The following is a 23,001-nucleotide window of genomic DNA, read 5'->3' as shown; positions in this document are numbered from 1 at the left end:
TCAGATACAAGAATGACAACTTTGTCCGGAGCAGCATTTCTTCTTCATGCATGGAGTGCTTTTGATATAACTTGACACAAATGTTCAAAACCATGAGACGGAGTGTCTTTCGCAAGAACAAGGTCTCTATGTATAAGATGAAGGTCACATTTAGAGGCCAAAAGTCATGTACAAGAATGATTTTGTCCGGAGTATTTCTTCTTCATGCATGGGGGGATTTTAATGTAACTTGGCACAATTGTTCACCATCATGAGATTAGATTTTTCAACTTTTGCTGAAAACTCACTCAGTCTTTGACCTAGGACCAGATAAGAGTTGATGTGTGTGTAACTGGCATAGACATCTACCAGCTGTTTGGGTTTGGAGTCACTTGGGTGAAAGTCAAACCCAAAACAAACAAAATCTTTTATGTGTTTATTATGTTTTTAATAAAAAAAATCATAAAAAAATACTTTGTAAAAAGATTCCTTGATTCACTTTAACTGTCAAGTTCTAAAAATATACTCTGACAGTAAGTTAAAGCAAAAAAAAATGTTCTTGACTCCAAGACTCCTAGCTCCATCCGCACCATCAGTTCAAATGGTTTGTCCCTAACACATGTATTAAAACCAAATAAAAATAAGATGGTATATGATTATTAAGGTCATAAAACTTCTATTTTAGGTCATGAAATGTCTGAATCTCCCTTGCCATTGTTATCCCACACAATCCTAAAATAACTACTAAAGTTTTGGGGTCTCCGTTGCCGAGTGGTTAAGGTGTGGTTTCCAAATCTCGCGTGTTATTTTCCTTGTTGCGTTCTTTCCTTTCAAAGGATCACCTTTTGAGTATTAATGACACTTGATGACTCCTAGTCAAGCAGTAACAAATCATTCTACTCAGAGCAATAATAATATACATAGAAAGATATTAAAAAGCTGTGTAGTAATTGTGTAAGAAAGTAAAAGATGATAAAGACAAAGAGAAATATCAAACAGGGAATGCCAGGTCTTACTTAATTATACTGTTGCTGTTGATAAAGCAAGTATTTTAAACAAGCAAACAAGCAATTTGCACCGGTAATCTGTAAACCAAAACCGTCAGGTCGGAAACATCTATATGGAAAAAAAAAGATTGCTTGCGCCACATTAACACCTAAGATGCCTGAGAATTTAATCCCAGCACTATCACAAAAACAAAACTAGTTAAGTTTCAGCAAAACGATTTAATTAAACAGTAACACCACGATATATCGCATATCATAATTAACATATTTAATGATTATGTTCCTATGAAGAAACAGACATTGTTCTCACATAGTGGATAAGTTGGCCGGTGCTCCTATGCATATGAAAAAGTCCCGATAAAAATCTATAAGAAACAAAGAAAAATATCAAACAGGGAATGCCACGCACCAAAAACGCAGCCTCCTCAAAACGAAACCCCCAGCACGCAGACGCGTGCACCACACACACACACACACCCACCCAAAGCCAACACGCACAAGGACAAAACGAATAACACACACGCACACAAAGCCAACACACAAGGACAAAACGAACAAACAAAGGAACACAGTGGGGCACCGCCTTGGAAGTTCATTTGGAAGCGAAAAAAGCATCCAAGCAAAAATAAGTCGGAAACCAATAACCAAAGTAAAGATTCTCTAACCTTGTTGCTTTTTATTATTATTGAATGCCTAGTTAAGCCAGTACCTACATGACGGCTGTAAAACTTATATAAACTTCACACAAGACGTTTCTGGCAGTTTAGCAAAAGTTCATTTTGAAGAAAAGACATGTACACTGTTACCCGTTTGAGGGGATATTAAGATGCAATATACAGGGTAGCAAACCCACGTGACATCTGGGTATCGTGCAAATAGCGAAACGCTCGATTCAGGTAACATTTTTGCTTATTATTTCCTTATTATTTTACTGGTTTTAATAATATATAATGTGTCAAAAACAGAAAAACTAAAAATGTGTAGGTAACGTTCACACTGGGATTGTGGCGAAGTGTTTGAAAAAAGTATTGAGGAAATGTGGCAGACACTTTGTGCCGAGGAAACCACTAGTCAAAGTCAGATGGGTGAACCACCCTGAAATCGATCAACAGAAGAAACTGAGAACGGGGTTATAGTAATAAGAAATACAAGAAAATGAAAGAGGATGAAACTTCTATCTAAAGGCACCCGTAGTATGCTACTTTATCTCGCTTTTTTCTTATTTATTTAAGGACCAAGAACGTTCATTACATGTTGTTAGATTCCTATTTGAAATGAATATTTTATTTTCTTATATAAAATATTGCAATCATCCCCTTTAATACGAAAGTAATTAAAAAGCTTATGATTGTTAGTTTTACTTTTTTCACTTGAAAGTTGAAATATATCGGGATATTAATAAGTCTCAGTTTAAAACTGCATGCAGCTTCAGAATTCAATCTTGGTTACTCAGACAGGAAAAAGGGAGGTCACAATAATTTTACAAACTTGCGTTTCTAATGAATTTTGGCAATCCAAATTATGGACAAATATGTGAAATTGTTTATCTGCTAAAATACGTATCATTCTTAAAGCAAAGTACATTTATTAGATTTCTACTTATGTTAAATGTTCTCTCTTGGTTGGACAGCCAGGACAGAAAAGTAAAGTTTTAGAAAAATCTTCCGTAAAATTTTAAAATGTATTTAATCGTTTATTGAACAAGAGCTTATTGATCAAATGCCATCAAAATCAACAGGGTGTAGGCGGAGGACATGTACTGAGTGCTGGCAACAAACCTGTGAAGACTGGTGGCCAAATCTTTCTTTAGTTACTGAACAGGAACCGTTTTCAGTGTCATGGTTGGTCACAGTGACCACAGTCAATCATTGTATTGACGATTGTACACCAAATTTAAGCGTTCTTTAGTTCTTGAGCAAATTTTTTTTTTCTTTTTGGTCAAGGTCACTATGACCTATGACTTTGACTTGACCCCAAATACAATAGATCATCCAGCAACTAAAGGCAATTATCTTATGAAGTTTGTCCATTGTGAAACCAAGCATTTTCTATTTTACTGACAGGAACAAGGTGTAGGTATTGGCCGATCGGTAGACAATGAAAAAAAAAAACAACAACAATATACTTCGAAGGTTAGGGGCATAAAAAATAAGTGAAAAGAATCAAATATCATTTGAAGTTTGAACAAATACTTAACTTGACAAAACTAGAACTGTCACAAAAGTGATGAATAATACCCCCCTCACAATACGGCCTTGTCACAGAAGTATGGCAACCATAAGGAAGAAATGGCCACAAGAAGGTGCAAATTAAGTTGTTTAACATAAAGGTGAAAAAACTGAAACGAGTGTTTGTAAAAGGAGCCTAAAATTTGTGGATTGTAGTCAATGTCAAAGTCGAAGTTGTCCTATAATTAAGATGATGTTACACCTGTGTACCAAAAATTATTTAAATCTGTCAACCCTTTCATGAGTCCGGAAACCATGAATTTGGCAAATTTTAAGTTGGAAAGGGGTCATAACTACGTCAAAAATGGTGGATTGTAGGCAAAGTCGAACTTGACCTGTATTTTATGATGTTACACCGGTGTACCAAAATTTATTTAAATCTGTCAAGCCTTTCATGAGTTATTGTCCAGAAACCACGAGTTTGGCAAATTTTAAGTTGAAAAGCGGCCATTACTACGTCAAAAAATTGGTGGTTTGTAGCCAAAGTCAAACTTGACCTGTATTTTATGATGTTACGCCTGTGTACCAATTAAATTATTTAAATCTGTCAAGCCTTTCATGAGTTATTGTCCGGAAACCATGAGTTTGGCAAATTTTAAGTTGAAAAGGGACCATAACTACGTCAAAAATAGTGGTTTGTAGGCACTTGTCGAACTTGACCTGTATTTTATGATGTTACACCTGTGTACCAAAATTTGTTTTTATCTGTCAAGCCTTTGAGTTATAGGAGAGATCGCGTTTGTATACAAATCCGTTGTATTTTCTATTTTTAGAACTGATAAGACAGTGATCGGGTGGGCAGACGCCGAACGTCCATGTTTTTGTAAACAGTGATGTTTTTCTAACGACTTAAACTTTCAAAAAACACAAATTATATAAATATTTTTTGAATCAATAGAAAGGCTATAAAACAAGCAATTCATTGATTACTTTTAATTATTATTTCGAAATAAAATGGATTAATTATGAACGCTTAACTTACAGCATTTTTCTAAAAGTTTTGAACATCACTACGCCGCTATTAAAATTATGTGTCATCTAAAACGGTCATTCATTAAAAAAGATATTTGAATACGAAAATATGAAAATTGTAAGTATTTCAAAACTTTTTGAATTTTGAAAATCCATAAATGAGCGAAAAGGTTATTAAAAATTCCGATCCAATACACAAACGAAGTAAAACATTTGTTTTTCCCACCACCAGATAAACAGATGTTAATGCGTGACGTCACGGCGATCTCTCCGATTGTCCGGAAACCATGATAACTGACCGGCCGACAGACCGACAAGCTCACTCCTATGATAAATTGGACCACTTGAAAATACAAACGAGGCACTGTGGGACTGACTTTTGGGAATGCAAACTCTAACACAGTGTTACCTCCCTTATTGTTACAGTAGAGGATTGTTTGACAATATTCCTGGGCAGTGGCTAGGGGTCCGTTTACTGGACCCCTAGACAACCCGTACAGGGCAGGCAAGAGGTCCAGTAATCAATATGAATATTAAGAACTTGCCTGCTGCACAGTAAATGGGCCAGTTGTGTTAGTATCTGAGGTAAAAAATAAAGTTTCAGATATCCGGTCAATTTGGCTCTTTTCTGATACCTTAGTATGTCTATATTGTCATTCAAGTAAAGAAAAGATTATATTTCTTTTCTTTTTTAATAGTTTTTTCTCGGGCAGTCGAGCAAAGAGACGGATGTTACATAGACATACTAAATGTTTTATTCTGAAGAGGTTTTCTGCTCTTTAGATGTCAATTTCTTATTTTTGTTGTTATATGGGTTCTCCTTATCAAATAAAACGGAAATATTTCAGATATTATATCAAAATTATTTTTTCATTTGTTGAATCCCAAGATTTCAGAAAGAAAAAAGGACAGAATTCTATATTTTCAATATCAAAGATAAACACAAAGGGATGTTTACCACAACAGCTTTAAAAGATAGGAATAGACATATCTTTAATATAAACTTATCATTTGTTAGTCAATAAGTTGCAAGTATATTTCAAAATAACATACAAATATCATTACGACGAGGGGGGCGGATGTTACATTACAGGGGGACGGATGTCACACTGAATTTACATTTACATTTATTTGTCCATGGTTTGTTGATTTTCAAAATATAACATTATTTTTATTGTGATTTAACAACTTAGCTTAAACTAACATAAAAATTACTAAAATATTATTGTTTTAATTATTAGAAAATATAGACTAAAAGTACTAGTATATTGGTGTAAATCAGCAACAAGAGGTCTTTGTTTGCAATTCATACATGGTTCATAATGGTATCAAAGCAAAAAAACTTGAACTGATTGATTAATGATAACACTTTATTTCTGTATTCATTATAAAAATATTAAGGCTAAAATGATAACATAAAATTACTGTTCTGGAAAAAGGTGCACATTTATAAAATATGTACATGCTTTACAAAGTCAGTCAAAATGTAAGTCATAGAACGTTGTTTTTCATAAGCAAATGCATAGGTATAAAGTAAACAATAACATTAGATTTAGCTATTATAAAGCTTTGATATACATAATATACATTTATGTAATTAAATCAAATTGTCAGTGACATAAATCACATTGTCATTGTCAGTGGCATAAATCACGTTGTCAATGACGAAAAAAAAATTGTCATTTTAAAAAAAAAATCTTTGAAGTTCTTGATTGCATTACATAGTGTAAACTCCGAATTTTTTGTGTGGGATTTATTTCTCTATATTTGCTGACTGTAATCGCAAAAAAAAAAATCACCGAAAGTGCCATTATAGTTATAAATAGTCCTATGAATTTCACAAGTAACCCCATACATCAGGAATATTTTATCTTTGAACTGAAATAGCCAACTTCTAGACTCGCTAAAATATATGACTTTTTAAAAATGATTTTATTTACTTAACACCACTGAACTTTTAATGTAGAGTAATAGTTTTGTTCAGAAATATATGAATTAAATTATATAGAATTCAATTACAAATATTACTAAATTAAGTTAATTTTCAAATTTCAATATAATACCTTACTTAGTTCAAAGAGCTATAAAAATAAATTGTATTTTATACTTCTTTGCTTAGTTTCAGTTTTTCTCTCTGGCGTCTCTTTTTTTCTCTCTTTTTCTCTTTTAGCTTGTTGGTCCATGTTTGAGTTAGCAATACTTTGTTTTTACAAAACACATGACATGCGTGAATTTTATAGGCTCTTAGCATTCAATCTAATTAATCTGGTAACTTATATGACTTGCATATTCCTATAGGTAGCTCCTCCTCCTCCTTTGGTGAGATATGACCCATTTGTCCAATCAAAGCTTTAATATGGTTTTTACAGGAGCAAGGTCATGGCCCATTTATTGTTAAACATAATCCAATTAAGTAATAAAAAAGGTCCTTTGACCTTAAATTTTATGAGGGTGGGGGATGGGGTGGGGATTAATTTGTTTATTAGTTCATGCCCCTGAAGTGCAGTGTTTTTATAACTAATTGATCATGTGTTCTTAACACCTATTACTCTGCTTCTTATACTGCGCCCCACACCCCTTAATAAATATGGATTTTTTGCCCTTTTTATTGACTAAAATATTAAAATTCATAGGAAAGATTTGCATGGCTTAAATTTATTTAATCATGAAAAATTAAAGTGAAAAATTCTGTGACATCCGTAACCTCCGTCCCTTTTTTGTAACATCCGTCCCCTTATTTTATAGGCATATCATGAAGACATTTTTTGTAGCTTAAATTTCTTTTTTGTTTCTTGATTATTTATATGAACATACTGTTCAAAATCATACCATCTTTTTATATTTCTTTCATCATTTAAGTAAAAAAAATCATTTTCCCCTTAAAAATGCAGTTTTTTTTATTTTGTTTTTAAACTGCTAAATTTTGTGTACTTTTTAATGACCACAACAAAAGTTATCATTTTAATGTATTTTATCGTGGTTTTGTAATTATAAGTTGAACAATGTTCATTAAGCCTTCGAAATAAAGTAGATATACAATTTATCAGGTGCCATGCTTAGGGGGACGGATGTTACGGGGGACGGATGTTGCAGACAACTTTTACATATTAGTAATTATTTTCTTTAAAACATAGCATATTACTTATTTTTCACATTTTCATAATCAGTATGTAAAACTGCATCAGAAACAGTGTTTAATTAAGTTTTGCTTCTTCTGTTTTAATAATTAATACGGAGGGATGGATGTTACACATTTTTTATCACAAACATAACATTTTAGGGAAAATAGATTTATTCGACAAAATTTTATTTGAAATGTTTAAAAAGCAGTTATTATTTGGTGTTTGCATATAGTATGATTAACTGAGAAAGATATTTTTTAGTTCATGTTTAGACTTCTTTAGTGTGATAAATTTAGTACCTATGTTTTTTTTTTAATTTGCAGGCATTACGCGCAGCATTTTCTATTAAAAAGTTATAGTAATGAAAATACTGCACTATATGTCTTGAATTATATATATATCAATGTAAAGTAATAAATTATTTTTTTTTAATAATAATAAAACAAGATTTGTTCCCTTGGAAAATAGAACTTTTAATTTGAAAAAGGAGTAAAAAAACAGATGCTAACGCATTACAGGTAAAACTGGATGTTTTTCAGGTACTAATTTGGCAGTTTTTTTTCTGGTGATCCAATTGAAAAAACTTTCAGATACATTTACTTAGTGATGAGGTCAAACAAATAAATCTAAACAAATGATTGTATAAACATTTTCTTTTTAAGAAACAGGGCATTACATGCTTTTAAAAAAAAAAATTGGCCCATTTACTGTGCAAGCAAGCAAGTTGTATTACAAAGAGCAGGCTATATTTTATCTTGAACAAACGGGAGATGATTTCAAAAGTTTGTTCTTTCTCGTTGTTTTAAAAATGGCAAGTCACAGGAAACAGAAGTATTTATAATTCTTTAATCCCGGAAAAAATATGATCGCAAATTCGATGAATAAATGATAGTTTGTATGCCACAATCGGAAGCTTTTTATTGTTTTTCTTGTTTTTTTTTCACGGGACTGATGAATTGAAATAATAAACTTATATTTGCTTTAGTATTTATGACATGGGTTTTGCTCATGAATTGTTGAATTCGTTTACTGCTTGAGTAATAAATAACGGTAACTACCGGAAATCGCTGTTAAAATTTCATATTTGATATACATCGAACCGGAAAAACAACGAAAAAATACGAAAACAATTTTTTGAAATCATCTCCCGTTTTTAAAGATTAAAATATAGTCTTCTAGCTCTTTGTAAATACCGTTCTCAGGATTCATATTGATTAGCGGAACCCTAGCCTGTCCTGTACGGGTTGTCTAGAGGTCCGGTTACCGGACTCCTAGCCACTTCCATATTCCTGCACGGAGATTGGGGGTGAATGCGGGTAATTTGTGTCGCTTAATAAACTTTTCCAAAATTCAAGATGTCAGCCTCCATGATCCGAAGTTTTCCCAAAATTGGAAGAAAATTAATGCAGTTAGAAAGACATGCACCCATTTTAACCCAAACGGTACGGATCAACCTTCACTAGTTCAATTCCCACCAATTGACACTCTGATAATCACAACTGGATCATCTGATATTTCGGAAATATGTATAATTTTCTTCGATTTGACATTGAAATCGGTGCTGACATTGAAATATCCATGGACAGATAGTCCATAAAACTTTCAGACTCGCTGAATACCTTGAAACATCATCCAGTTGAGCAGGGCAGAAAATCATACCAGATTTCTGAAAAATACATTGCTGAAATTAAAATAAAAGAAATTAGAACCTCAATTTTTTTAGTTGATAAACTGCAGGTCTGTACGGATGTTAGTCAAAACGTCCCCTAGTCAAAACGTCCCCAAGTCAAAACACCCCCCATTTTGGTCAAAACGTCCCCCTTTTCTGGTCAAAACACCCCCCTTCCAAAAATTACCAGGTCAAAACACCCCCCTTAAAAATTACATATGTAATACATATTAATTAAGTTAATTTGGTAAATATTAAATGTTCATTATACTGTTTTACATGCATAGTTTTTAATTAGAATGTTGTAAACCATTAGTTTTAGAATGTTATAGCATTGTTGTGAAATTATATCTGATGTTTATATAGTGAAAAAGTGATGTTTCTGTTATTTAATAATAAAATTAAATGAAATTATAATGTTGTTATGTTATAAATGAAATTGTTACAGCTGCATGAGGACAAAGGGATAATGGATCATAAAACAAGATGTTTGTAAACAATTATTTTTTAAGTATCTAAAGTTTAATTGCACAATAATTAAATAATGTGGAAAAAGTTATAACTATTATATTCAACCACTAATTTTCTTAGTATCCTAGTGTATGTATACTGTCTGTCTCTGTGAATAGTGTGTTGGATTGTTATTTGTTTAAATATCAGTGCTTTTATAAGATAACGTATTTATGGAGTATCCTTGCATTAAGTGTAGAAACGAAGTCAGACCGCGTCAACATGCCATTGCCTGCGACTCGTATGGCAGCTGGCAACACAGAACCTGTGACACAGGTAAGTTATATTCATGTTATTATTATTATTATTATTGATTTCTTGAATTACTAGACTTCAGTAAACAATATCTTTTGCGGAATACTTATCATATTCCGAATTGTCTTACTACTTTTTTGGCAAATATGTAATTTTCTGGCTGAACTATACATCATATAAAATTATACATTATATAGATATATACATTATTTAAGGAACAAAAAGGCCCATTACATAGAGTTATACAGTTTGTATGTTTACATTCCATTAGCTGACCAAAATCTGATTAACTACTTTTTACCATTTAATAATATTTTTATTTTATTTTATAAAATATTGTAAAATCTGGTCAGAAAGAAATAAACAATATACAGATCATAATCACATTATGAAAGCAAACAAATTCAAATATACAAGTAATCAATGCATTGTCAAGTTAATCCAATCAGAGGAGATAATGTGTTATCAGTAGGTGTTAATTCAATCAAGAGATTCTGTATATGGAATGGAATGAGAAATAAATAAAAAATATTTATTTTAAAGTACCAGAATTAAAAAGAAATAATGGGTCGTTCCATGAGGAAACCTGTTAAAAAAAAAAAAAATTCAATAATTATAAACCCAGGTATGGCCACTCCCACGAAAACCAGAAAGTCGTGCTTTCCGTGCTAAACCGAAAGTTATTAGATTTTTTTCCCACGCTATAGAGATTTTGTTAAAGACCCTTTGGTGATTTAAATTCCGCAATCTATTAAAGTCCCATCATGTTTCAAAGAATTTAGAATTACAAGAGACTATATTTTCTATAAGATTAACTGTACACCATTATAAATACTTACAATACAAACGTAGCCATCATGGAATTTTCGTTATTTTTACTCAATAAATAGCTAGCATCTACGATGAAAAAGAAGAAATAAAACTAAATAAATATACTTGACAACGTTACCTTACAACCAAATTTGATTAACTTCGTTGCTTTAGTTATTTTTCCTCTATGTAGATGAATTAAAAGAATACCACTGTCCCCATATATATATATATATATATGTTTTGTATTTTAAATATTGTATAACACCTTGTCTGTCCGAAATATTTTTGAATACCATATGTCTATTGTAATACACTCCCACAGTCTGAAGAATTTATTTAATCATGTTGTTACTATTATATGTAACCTGATTGCAAATAAAAGTAATTGTTGTTGTTGTTGTTGTTGTGTATTAGTGACCAAAAAAATCAAAATTAAGATAACAAAATATTCATTAAGAACATTCTTTTATCTTTAAAATCTTAAAATTTGAAGTAATTATCTTAAAGTATAGGTCCATGCATTGGCCAGAGTATTCGCAACTTTGGACAGGTGATTATGTTCATGCTATTAGTATTTCACTGCCTTGCTAAACATTTTTATGATTTTTATAACACTCTTCTCTTCCAGCAACAGCATGATAAGAGATTTTTTCGGAAAATTATTTATAGTTTGTGTAAAAAGGTATTATTATTTATAGTTTGTGTAAAAATGTATTAAGTTAAACATTCTTTTCAGTAATATCATTCTCTTACTACGGTATATTTTTTCAGTTACTTATAAATGCATAATTTGTCATTTCTATCTCCTGTTTCTTATGTCTTTTACAGCTACCGTGCAGGGGTTATGTCTGCAAGTTCCTTGCTAAAAAAGATGAGCACCATTTACAAACGCAGGCTCACTACAACAGTTCACGAGGAGGAATAATTGTGATAAAAACATTAACTAGCATAGGAGTGGATTTGACTTCTTGATATTGTGTAGCTGGAACACTTTGAATTATTATGTTGTGAATTTGACTTCTTGGTGTAGAACAGTGAATGAATAGTGCGATATGTGATTTTTACTTAATAACTATGCAGTTGTGACTGTTCTGATGTTTTATTAATGTTTTATAAATAAAGTTATAACTCTGATCAGGATTTTTGTTCATTCTACACAAATTTAGATTGTATAGAAGAAAAGATTTTCCCTTCATAAATGTTCACACCTTATTACTGGTGATTAATGGGTTTATAACACCTACTAATATTAAGCCCTCAGCACAATTAATGCACAACCATGTATAGTTGATAGGTGTTGATTGCATTAATTTAGGTGCTAATAAATCATAAAATTTTGTGTATTATCAAAACATAATCCATAAGTTTCAAACCCTTTAAAAGATATTAATTAATTAAAAAGAATTAATAGATCTAATACAAAAAAAATTAGGGGGACGTTTTGACCAAATTCTAAACTGAATGGGGGACGTTTTGACTAAAATGGGGGGTGTTTTGACCAGGGGACGTTTTGACTAGGGGACGTTTTGACTTGATACCGTCTGTACGATAGCTCTGTTGTGTACATCATTTCTACACAGCAGTGTTTTGATGGTATCATCTTTTGTTCTTGTATTTTGGTATTGGGAAATTCTGTTACGTTTTTGCATCTTGATCCCACAATCTCATACACAATACCATTCTAACTCCTTTTTTTTCAAGAATAATTCGTTCCTGGAATGGTCTTCCCCTACACATACAGTCCAGCCCCAGTTTGATTCTAGGAAGTGTCTAGGGGTACGGATCCGTACCTCTAGAATCTGATTCTAGGGGTACGGATCCGTACCTGTAGACACGCTTGTTAGGGGTTTTCTAGGGGTACGGACCTCCTTTTTCTAGAGATTTAGGGCTATGTGCATCTTAAATTTTGTTGACAATGAAATAACAAATACGACTTAAAACTAGTCTTCACTTAAAACTTGGATCTTATTGGTTTACAGATACCAGCGTTCACTCGATTGTTTAACTTCTCTTTCAAAACCAAAACCGAGGAACTCCAAATGAATACACTGTTCCGTGCCGATTAGATTGTTGTCAAATAAACTGTTGATAACTAGATAAATGAATGAATCCCTTAAATGAATTTTATTTGAAATTCAGCAAAAAAATAAATAAAAAAATAAATAAATTAGGTATAATACTATGCACCTATTTATTTTGTTATTTAACAAGGTATAATGATAATCGACACGGAACTGATTGTTTAATAATCAATTAAGCGACATTAAGTAAAAGAAATTGTTTGTGAAAACGTCCCTTGTATCTCGTAACGGCTACCAAATGTGTGAAAAACATCATACACTAAGGGTTAATTATCAATTAAATATAGTTTTTTCCCAACACAATACATTGAACATTATTTTGTTTAATCTTTATAATTTTTTTTCTGCTAGTTCGAATCCTCATGATTTATTTGGTGTTCCTCGGTTATTTTCGTTCGTTCCGAAAGAAAATGTAACAAATCAGATGAACGTTGTTATCTGTAAACCATTTAGATCCAAGTTTAAAGTGAATTCTGACGAAGTGCTATTTTTATTTCATTTTCAACAAAATTTGAAATGTAAATGGCCTTAGTCTCTAGTAAAACGGAGGTCCGTACCCCTAGAAAACCCCTAACAGGCTTGTCTAGAGGTACGGATCCATACCTCTAGAATCAGATTCTAGAGGTACGGATCCGTACCCCTAGACACTTCCTTGATTCTATTCACTGAGAGGCTGGCAACTGTAACCTTCTAATCTATATCTATGTTTTTAATCTTAGTAATTGTAGTTCTTTTCAACTTTGCACCTAATGAGTTTGCTCATCTTTTAACAGTCTGTCCCAGACAAGCACCTCCCAGTTATATAACTTATAATCAGAATTGATTGTTGGGCAGTACACAGTAGGATGTAGATGTATTTGATTTTGTCAGTTGGTGCCCAGGCCTTTTTAGCTCGACTATTCGAAGAATAGTCTAGCTATTCTACTCACCCTGGCGTCGGCGTCGGCGTCACACCTTGGTTAAGTTTTTGCATGCAAGTACATACAGCTATCATTTAAAGGCATATAGCTTTGAAACTTATTTATTCTTTTTCTAGGTCAATTACCAACCTCACTGGGTCAAGTTCCATAACTCTAACATGTATTTTGAGCAAATTATGCCCCCTTTTGGACTTAGAAAATTCTGGTTAAAGTTTTACATGCAAGTTACTATCTCCAAAACTAATGCAGATATTGAATTGAAACTTCACATGTGTCTTCGGGGTTAAAAAACTAGTTGATAGCACCAAGTCCCATAACTCTGACCATCATTTTGGCCAAATTATGCCCCCTTTTGGACTTAGAAAATTCTGGTTAAAGTTTTGCGTGCAAGTACATACAGCTATTACTAAAAGGCATATAGATTTGAAACTTATTTTTTCTTTTTCTAGATCAATTACCTACCTCACTGGGTCAAGTTCCATAACTCTGACATGTATTTTGGCCAAATTATGCCCCCTTTTGGACTTAGAAAATCCTGGTTAAAGTTTTACATGCAAGTAACTATCTCCAAAACTACTACAGATATTAAATTGAAACTTCACATGTGACTTCGGGGTTATAAAACTAGTTGATAACACCAAGTCCCATAACTCTGACATGTATTTTGGGCAAATTATGCCCCCTTTTGGACTTAGAAAATCCTGGTTAAAGTTTTGCGTGCAAGTACATACAGCTATTACCAAAAGGCATATAGCTTTGAAACTTATTTATTCTTTTTCTAGGTCAATTACCAACCTCATTGGGTCAAGTTTCATAACTCTTAACATGTATTTTGAGCAAATTATGCCCCCTTTTGGACTTAGAAAATTCTGGTTAAAGTTTTACATGCAAGTTACTATCCCCAAAACTAATGCAGATATTGAATTGAAACTTAACGTGTTTCTTCGGGGTTATAAAACTAGTTGATAGCGTCAAGTCTCATAACTCTGATATGTATTTTGGTCAAATTATGTCCCCTTTCGAACTTAAAACTCTTTTGATATTTAACATTTTGGGTAATAATTTCCTGCTTCTGTGACAATATTTCGAATAGTCGAGCTTGGCTGTCTTACGGACAGCTCTTGTTCTGCCTATCATAGTATCTCAAGGGTCCTACTGTCGTTATTATGATCGCTCAATGTCCGTCCTCAATCGTCTGTTCCTACTTAGCTTGTGTATGCAATAGAGGCTGCATTTTTTTACTTGATCTTCATGAAATTTGATCAGAATGATTGCCTTGATGAAATCTAGGTCAAGTGTGAATATTCTTCATCTGGGGTCAAAAACTAGGTCACTAGGTCAAATCAAAGAAAAACCTTGTGTATACAATAGGGGCTGCATTTCATGCTGCAGGTTTTTGTTTTTGACTGTTTTTATAGCCGTTAATGCCAAAAAGTATGTATTTTTCCCAATATGAGTGCAAAAATTCCCAAAGTACATTCTGAAAACAAATTCATCAAAATTGTACAAATATTGACCAAATTATGGACAATTTTATAATGGAAGTATTTCAAAGAGGTTGTACAATGTGAAACAAGTGGATGAGAAAGTGCTTAAACACATCCTTAACTATATCCTATGGGACTAAATATTTCCCAATTTGGAACATTTACGCGTCAAAATTCCCAATTTCGGGGGTACAGGCTATGTTCCCAAATTAGTTAGAAAAAAGCCTGTGCTGGAACTTCATGAAATATGATCAGAATGTTTGTCTTGATGAAATCTTGGTCAAGTTTTAATATGGGTCATCTGGGGTCAAAAAGTAGGTCACCTGGCAGCAGGGATTTTTTAAGGCTGATTTTGGGGCCGAATATGGGCCCCATCCCAATTTCAAAAATTTGCTTATTTTCCCAATTCTGAGGTATAAATTTCCCAAAAATCTGCCCAAAAATACCAGTTTTTAGGTAGTCTCAATTTTCAGGTTTCCAACCCTTTCAAAAGACAAAAAAAAGGAAATAAAAAAGACTTTTGATGTGACTTACAACAAAAACAAAAATTAAACAATTCTGAAATAAAGGTTGTATGATGGTAAAACTTATTTTATGAATTTCCCAATTTTCAGGTTTTACGCGCCATTTTTCCCAACTGAATGGGCCCTGGGCCCCAGGTTTGAAACGGTAAAAAAATCCCTGCCTGGTCGAATGAAAGAAAAACCTTGTGTATACAATAGGGGCTGCATTTTCACTGAATATTTCTGGAATTTGATCAGAATGTTTGTCTTGATGAAATCTAGATCAAGTTCGAATATGGGTCATCTGGGGTCAAAAACTATGTCACCCAGTCAAATCAAGGAAAAAGTGTGTGTGTGTGCAATAGGGGCTGCATTTGTCACTGGATATTCCTGAAATTTGATCAGAATGATCTTCTTGATGAAATCTAGGTCAAATTCGAATATGGGTCATCTGGGGTCAAAAACTAGGTCACCTGGTCAAATAAAAAAAGAAAAACCTTGTGTAAGCAATAGGGGCTGCATTTTTCAGATTGTTTGTCTTGATCAAATCTAGATGTATCATCAAGTGTGAATATAGGTCTTCAGGGACCAAAAACTAGGGCACTCGGTCAAATCAAAGAAAAACTTGGTGTGTGCAATAGGGGCTGCATTTTTCACTGGATATTCATAAAATTTAACCAGGATAATTGCCAGGTTGAAGTATAGGTGAAGTTTGATTATGGGTCAACTGGGGTCAAAAACTAGGTCACTAGGTCAAATCAAAGAAAAACCTCTTGTATGCAATAGAGGCAGCAGTTTCTTCAGTTTCACTTTCAGCAAGATTATTCCAGATATTCCGCAGGTGAACGACCTAGGACCATTTGGTCCTCTTGTTTTTCATTTTGGTTTAACTACATTTGTGTTTTATATGATCAGCTTATAAAATGGTAAGCTATTTCAATGATCATAATTTATGTAAACATTTAAACAATAACAGTACTAAGCACAGATTATTCAGTTATGTTATATTTTTTTATTTGTTTTCTTAAAGGCATCTCCAGATTTTGGCTAAAAAAGCTTTTTCTTTAAAATTGAAGTTTGGTCTTATTATGAACATTTGAATATGAGTTTCTGTTTCTAAACTATCTAAAAATGCCAAATCATGAAAAAATGATGCCAGAGTCGGGAACCGAACCTGGGCAGCCGCGGCAGTAAAAAAATTTCCCACAATCTTGACCAATACCATGTATTGCCCACTCATGGTCTGTTTATTTACATTAATTTCTCTGTATTCCATTCTAAACACACTCCGGGAGGGGGGAATTGATGGAGAAACAACACGTCAAAAATGAGACTTTTTTTAATAAATCAAACAGTTTCGGTCTTATCTAGACTTTCATAAGGATCCTTTCTAAACAGTTAAAATTAATGTTAAAGACTGACCCCCTAAGATTAAAAATGACCCCAAAAACTGAAAGCGAAGGGTCATGATAACACTCTGTCAAAATTTTCTAGGGAAACCCTGTATTCTACAGCATTTTAAAACAGATTTTACTTCCGAATGTATGATATGGCATGGAATTTAGAATAATTTTGTCAAAGCCTTGAAGACATTTGAATATTTCCATCTCCTGAAATAAAGGTAGAGGGTACAGTCATAACTAAAGTGAAATTTACAGCTCTTACATTTTGGTTGTCCAGCTCCTTCCATCATTCATATTGAAAGCATATTGTGCATAGTGTATTATTTCTGTGCCAAACAACTTTGCAAAAAAGGTTTTCTGACCTTTTTATAACAAAGCATTCACAGGTTGTCAGCAGAATTTCTGGATAAAAATAGTTCCTCTGGTTCTGGTGAACAGTCTACAATTTATTTAGTAGTGAAGTACTTAAAGTAGTGACATGAGACCAGGAAAGAGTACCCTAAAATTAAGCCCAGACTGTAACTTTTTTCTTTGATGAAAAAATCTTTGAAAAAAATTGTCATGTCAATTTAATGGTTATTTCAAGGTTCAAATTTAGACAAGCATACAAACTATTAAAATACTAGGGCAATTTTAGAATAGACAGTGATCTTGGAAGGCTCAGGCTAGTTTAAGCTAGTCAGTAAGATGCCAGGCAAGGAAATGTCTTCAAAACACACATTATTCTACAAGTACACAGTTTTCATCATGAAAGGAATGTTATTATGTATAGAATGTATCAATGTTTTTTTATTGTTCAACAAAACTCATACATAATGTATAATAATTAGAGGTAACATAATATTGCAAAATTAGAATAGCTTGCATTACTGCAACAAGTCAGGGTAAACTTGGTAGGCTTTAAATTAGCTGGTAAGTGGATAAAAATGGCACTAGCTATTTTTTAGCAGGTAGAAAATATAGTTTTGTTTGCGACTGGTTATTTACACAGAAACCAGGTCACAGGGCTTTTTTCATCAGAAAATTGGGAAGAGGCCTTGGCCTCTGAAATTGGGAAATTGTCCATTTTGGGAAAAATAATCAGCCGCAAGTAAACACCGAAAGACGAATTAAATTTATCTCCCCTGAAACACAGACTAAAATGCAGGCAATGGAACATAACGGATTAGACTAGTAATGCGTCACACATGGTTCTGTGTGCTGTCAGGCTATAGAGAGACAAAAAATCGATACCAGACAAATACTTCCTCTGGAAATACTAAAATGTAAACAAAATCTTAACCATCTGTCGGCATGATTTTGGGAAGTCTTACCTTGCATTTTGGGAAATATCTCTGCCACAGTTGGGAAAAAATAGTAAATTTTTGGATTGGGAAGTGGCCTAATATAGACCTCCGTTATATAAGGATGAAAAGCCCTGAGTCATTTGGTAAGTTTAGGCCAGTAAAAAATTTATAAAGAAGTAAATATAATTATTTAATTTAAGGTGGTAGTTTTTGCATTTAGCATGTGGACAAAAAAGACATTAGCTACCAGTAATTTTAGCTGGTAGGAAATACTGCTTTTGATCCCAATATTGCTAAATTTGACCCCTGTGTTTTGTAAAATTAATTCCTAAGAAGTTTAATTTATGACTGTTTTCACTTTGCTATGACACATAAAAACTGGATAAAAATAGAAAAAGGAAAAATGGCTAGACCTCAAAATGTGTAATCTATTTTCAGAGAAGTATCAACGACAGACAGATTATTGATAAAACCGTGCCCTATTTGGCAGAAGAAGAAAAAAAGGTATCACCAGATGCAGAATATCCAGATGTGGAGATTCTCTATGATGAGTTCAAGTTTGTTGAAAGATTGATCCCGGCCAAAACTATTCCTTCGGTTCCCGAACATGAAGTTTATCCAACACCGTCAGGCTGGGTACCACCTAATGGTATGATTTAGCTTCACATTTTGTTACTATTTTGATTTTATTTCTATATTTTTAACCCAGATCTTACCAAGGGTGTTGAAAAAAATCTGGGTTAAAACAGTCATTTGCTTTTTAAAATTTGTGCATAAGCTTGGCCAAGGTTTGGTTGATGAAATTAACCATTTAACACCCAAACTCGGCCAAAGTTTGGTGGCAGTAACAGTTTAACACTCAAACTCGGCCAAAGTTTGGTGGAAGTATCAGTTTAACACCCAAACTTGGCCAAGGTTTGGTGAAAGTAACAGTTTAACACCCAAACTTGGCCAAGAATGTTGGAAGTAACCATTTATCACCAGTTTGGTGGCGGTAACAGTTTAACTCCCAAACTCGGCCATGGTTTGGTGGAAGTGACAGTTTAACTCCCAGACTCGGCCAAGGTTTGGGGAAGTAACAGTTTAACTCCCAAACTCGGCCAAGGTTTGGTGGAAGTAACCATTTTTCACCCAAACTTGGCCAAGGTTTGGTATAAGTTACATTTGAAACCAAAATTTGGCCACTGAAACTGGTAACAAAAATATAACATAATGTTTGAAATGGTCCTTGAAAAGTATTATTTTTGTTTATGTAATCAGTGCTTTTTTTGTCTTTGGAAATCACTACACTAATAATTTACCTTCTTATGAAAGCCGTAGATGTTGTTCATCATCAGTAAATTACTGTGAAATAGGTACTAAACATAGGGATAAATGTTTACAAAATAAAATTCACAGTCAACATGTAATTTCACAAAATGTGCCAGGCTGCCTGACATATCTGGTAAAACTGTCATCTAGCGAGAAAAATTGCCAAGGACATACTGCAGATGAACATCAAAATTTGATATTTTGAAACAATTTTACATGATATTGTGTAGCAACTGGTTTTACATATTTACCTTAAGCTTGCCAGCAGCAAGTGATTCTGCCTTTAGGACCAGTGCTGACAAAGATCAGCCTGTTTGTCCATGTTGACTGCTCATGGTCTGCACTGTTGCTTTGCAATTCAGTCAGTAAATTTTCAATGAACACCCCTATAAATAATAAGTGGTACTACCCAAATTGAATAATGGACTGGTCTATTTTAGAAATTTAGCAGGGTAAAGGTTAAACTTGTTTAAGAAGATAGTTTAATGTGCAGCTAGATTTGTTATAGTGCATAATATTATCTGTTCAGTCTAGTGACTGGTAAAGATTTTATGAGCTTCTACATATGAGCTGCGCCATGAGAAAACCAACATAGTGCGTTTGCTACCAGCATGGATCCAGACCTACCTGCGCATCTGCGCGGTCTGGTCAGGATCCATGCTGTTCGCTTTCAAAGCCTATTGCAATTAGAGTAAATGTTAGCAAACAGCATATGGGTCCTGACCAGACTGTGCGGATGCGCAGGCTGCTCTGGATCCATGCTGGTCGCAAACGCACTATATTGGTTTTCTCATGGTGCGGCTCATATTTCATTGACTAAAAGAGAATTTTTATCTAGATAAAACTGGCTAAAACACACAGAATCACTGTTAAGTGTAAAATTTCTTTCTGAGGAAATTGCTAGTTAACAAAACACCATTAACAAAAATATTTTCCATTTCCCAAACCTTTAGCCTGAGGCTGCTGGTGGCAAGTATATATGCCTTTGCTTCCAGTACTTGCTTATTTAGAGTGAGCACCCCTTGAATAATAAATGTTACTGCCCAAATTTTAGAAATTCAGCAGGGTAAAGGTTAACATCATTCTAGAAATGGGTAGCTTTGATATGGGAAGTGTTTCATACGTAAACACATGAATTTGCAATACAGAGAAAATCATAGAAAAATCCTTACTTGATATTTCAGAGAGCTTACAGCCTAGTGAATATAAAGTTAGAAGAACAAGAAATCATATGTTGCCGTGTTACTACACAAAGCACTTCAGCGGTAGACAAACAATAAAAGTGAAACATATATATGGAGATATATGGGTAAGTATGAATTTATTTACAAAATTGTTTTAAAGTTGGTATAATTATGCAACATTTGATAATACATAAATGAGCTGTGCCATGAGAAAACCAAGCTAGTGCGTTTGGGACCAGCACGGATCCAGACCAGCCTGCGCATTGGCGCAGTGTGGTCAGGAGCCATGCTGTTCGCTTTCAAAGCCTATTGCAGTCAGAGAAACCGTAAGCAAACAGCATGGATCCTGACCAGACTGCGCGAATGCATACGCACTATGTTGGTTTTCTCATGGCATGGCTCATTTATGATATGAGACAAGACACAAACTCTGCCATAATTCATGGCTGATTCTAATATAATTCATGATGGACACAATTGATTCTGCCTTTGCCAACAGTGTAGATCATGATCAAACTGCACATCTGTCCAAATTGAAAGATGGACATCCGCGCAGACTGGTCAGGATCCATGCTGTTCGCTTTCAAAGCCTATAGCAATTAGAGAAACCGTTAGCGACCAGCATGGATCCTGACCAGACTGCACGGATTCGCAGGCCGGTCTGGATCCATGCTAGTTGCAAAGCCACTATGTTGGTTTTCCCATGGCACGGCTAATATGATTCATAATCTTTATTTCAGCGACTGAAAGAAGATGCTACAAAGTATTTCAAGACCAAGGGAGTCAGGTGTGAAATACAGGTACATGAGATTGGACGATTTGTGCGCTTCAGAGGAAATGTACATGAAACTGTTTCCAAATTTTTACTAAGTAAAGGATTCTGATGACGGACATGTGAAAGTGATGATAGATCAAAATGGATTCATGGAGTATTCACTATTGCCATATTAGGAGAAGATCACAAACGTGATCAATAAATGCAGCTTTTGACAAAAAAGTAAAAGTTTTTTTTTTTTTACGTAAATATTCTGAAATACTGCACTTTTTTGTAATTTCAGAATAGAAATTCTGATTAAGAAATTTGACAAATAAATGTTACAAATTGTAAAGAAATGTAGGTTTTTTTTTCAATACCTTGCTTTGAAGACAAATGGATCGATATGGCAATGGATTGATTCAGCTCCAGGGATATTTTTACGCTTGTACAGAGAAGTGACTGTATCACACTGTGTTTAAATGTTTTCAGGAGGTCTGTCTACTCTATTACAGAAAATTATGTTTTTGAAAGAACATAATAAAGACAACAAACATGTGTAATGGTGATTTTCTAAATCTGGTCTTAATGTTTAACTTGATTCAAAGTTACAGTGTATGAAAAGAAAATAATATTACTTTCATAGAAGTAAACTAGTCTTGAACAGTGCTTTACTATTTAAGATCAATCTATTAGATTCAGTAGTACTAAATGTTTGGCCATTTTGTGGAAGGTTAACATATTATTCAGGACAGAATAAAGACAAATAAATATACACGTTTACACATATTACTTGGGTGACCACCCGTCTATCATTTTACTATCATTTTAGAAGTTTGGCAGTGTATGTATTCAATGACAACAACAACAAATGAAATGCAAAACTGAAGCGCATATCGCTTTTCTCACACTAGCAATTTTTTAACATAGCACCGTGCAGTAAATACAGTTACTTTTGACAGCGACATCTGCTTCGTTGTTTTTATGGATTAGCTAAAGAAAGGTGATTGTTATTTCTTTTAAACTAACACAACCATTTTATTTATACTAAAGAACGTCTGCATTATATTAACAGAAGTTTCTGTAACGGCAGATTCCACAAGGTAAATACTATTCTGCATGCCTCGGTCAATATGGCCTAAAAAAAAATCTTTGTTTCCGGTACCTAACATGCTCGAAAAATTAGGGTAGGTAGGTCAGAAATTTTTTTTTTGGGTGGGGGTGATTTTTTTTTAGCTCACCTGAGCACAAAGTGCATGCGTCAAGTCGTCCGTCGTGAACAATTATTTTTAAACGACATCTGCTCCAAAACTACCAAATGGATTTTGATGAAACTTGGCCTGGATGTTGCTTGGGTTGTCCTCTACCAAAGTTGTTCAAGTGGTTCCCCTTGGTAGCACATAGGGGCGGCCAGAGCTAAAAATAGAGAAATCTTCAAACAACATCTTCCTCCTAAACCGACAGTCCGATTTTGAAATAATTTCACACAAAGGGTCCTTATGTCACCCTCTACCAAG

General features: G+C 33.7%; 1 protein-coding gene across 1 annotated transcript; it reads left to right on the top strand.

The window, feature by feature from the left end:
• Positions 1–8,594: 8,594 nt before the first annotated feature.
• On the top strand, positions 8,595–22,042 carry LOC123539638 (39S ribosomal protein L49, mitochondrial-like). The gene is made up of 4 exons (XM_045324318.2): positions 8,595–8,750; positions 18,674–18,884; positions 20,731–20,855; positions 21,471–22,042. The coding sequence occupies exons 1-4, from the start codon at positions 8,664–8,666 to the stop codon at positions 21,612–21,614; spliced, it is 567 nt and encodes a 188-aa protein (XP_045180253.2). The 5' UTR covers positions 8,595–8,663; the 3' UTR covers positions 21,615–22,042.
• Positions 22,043–23,001: the final 959 nt, after the last annotated feature.

Source organism: Mercenaria mercenaria, chromosome 1 (assembly GCF_021730395.1).
Source record: "Mercenaria mercenaria strain notata chromosome 1, MADL_Memer_1, whole genome shotgun sequence".
Taxonomy (NCBI): Eukaryota; Metazoa; Mollusca; class Bivalvia; order Venerida; family Veneridae; genus Mercenaria; species Mercenaria mercenaria.
This window is presented reverse-complemented; position numbering and strand designations above follow the sequence as displayed.

What these genes read in the sequence shown, in the direction of transcription:
- LOC123539638 (XM_045324318.2), top strand. Translation starts at nt 8,664, where the DNA reads ATGTCAGCCTCCATGATCCGAAGTTTTCCCAAAATTGGAAGAAAATTA. An exon ending in CACCCATTTTAACCCAAACG is followed by an intron (nt 8,751 to 18,673) that starts GTACGGATCAAC and finishes ATCTATTTTCAG; the next exon opens with AGAAGTATCAACGACAGACA. An exon ending in ATATATATGGAGATATATGG is followed by an intron (nt 20,856 to 21,470) that starts GTAAGTATGAAT and finishes TCTTTATTTCAG; the next exon opens with CGACTGAAAGAAGATGCTAC.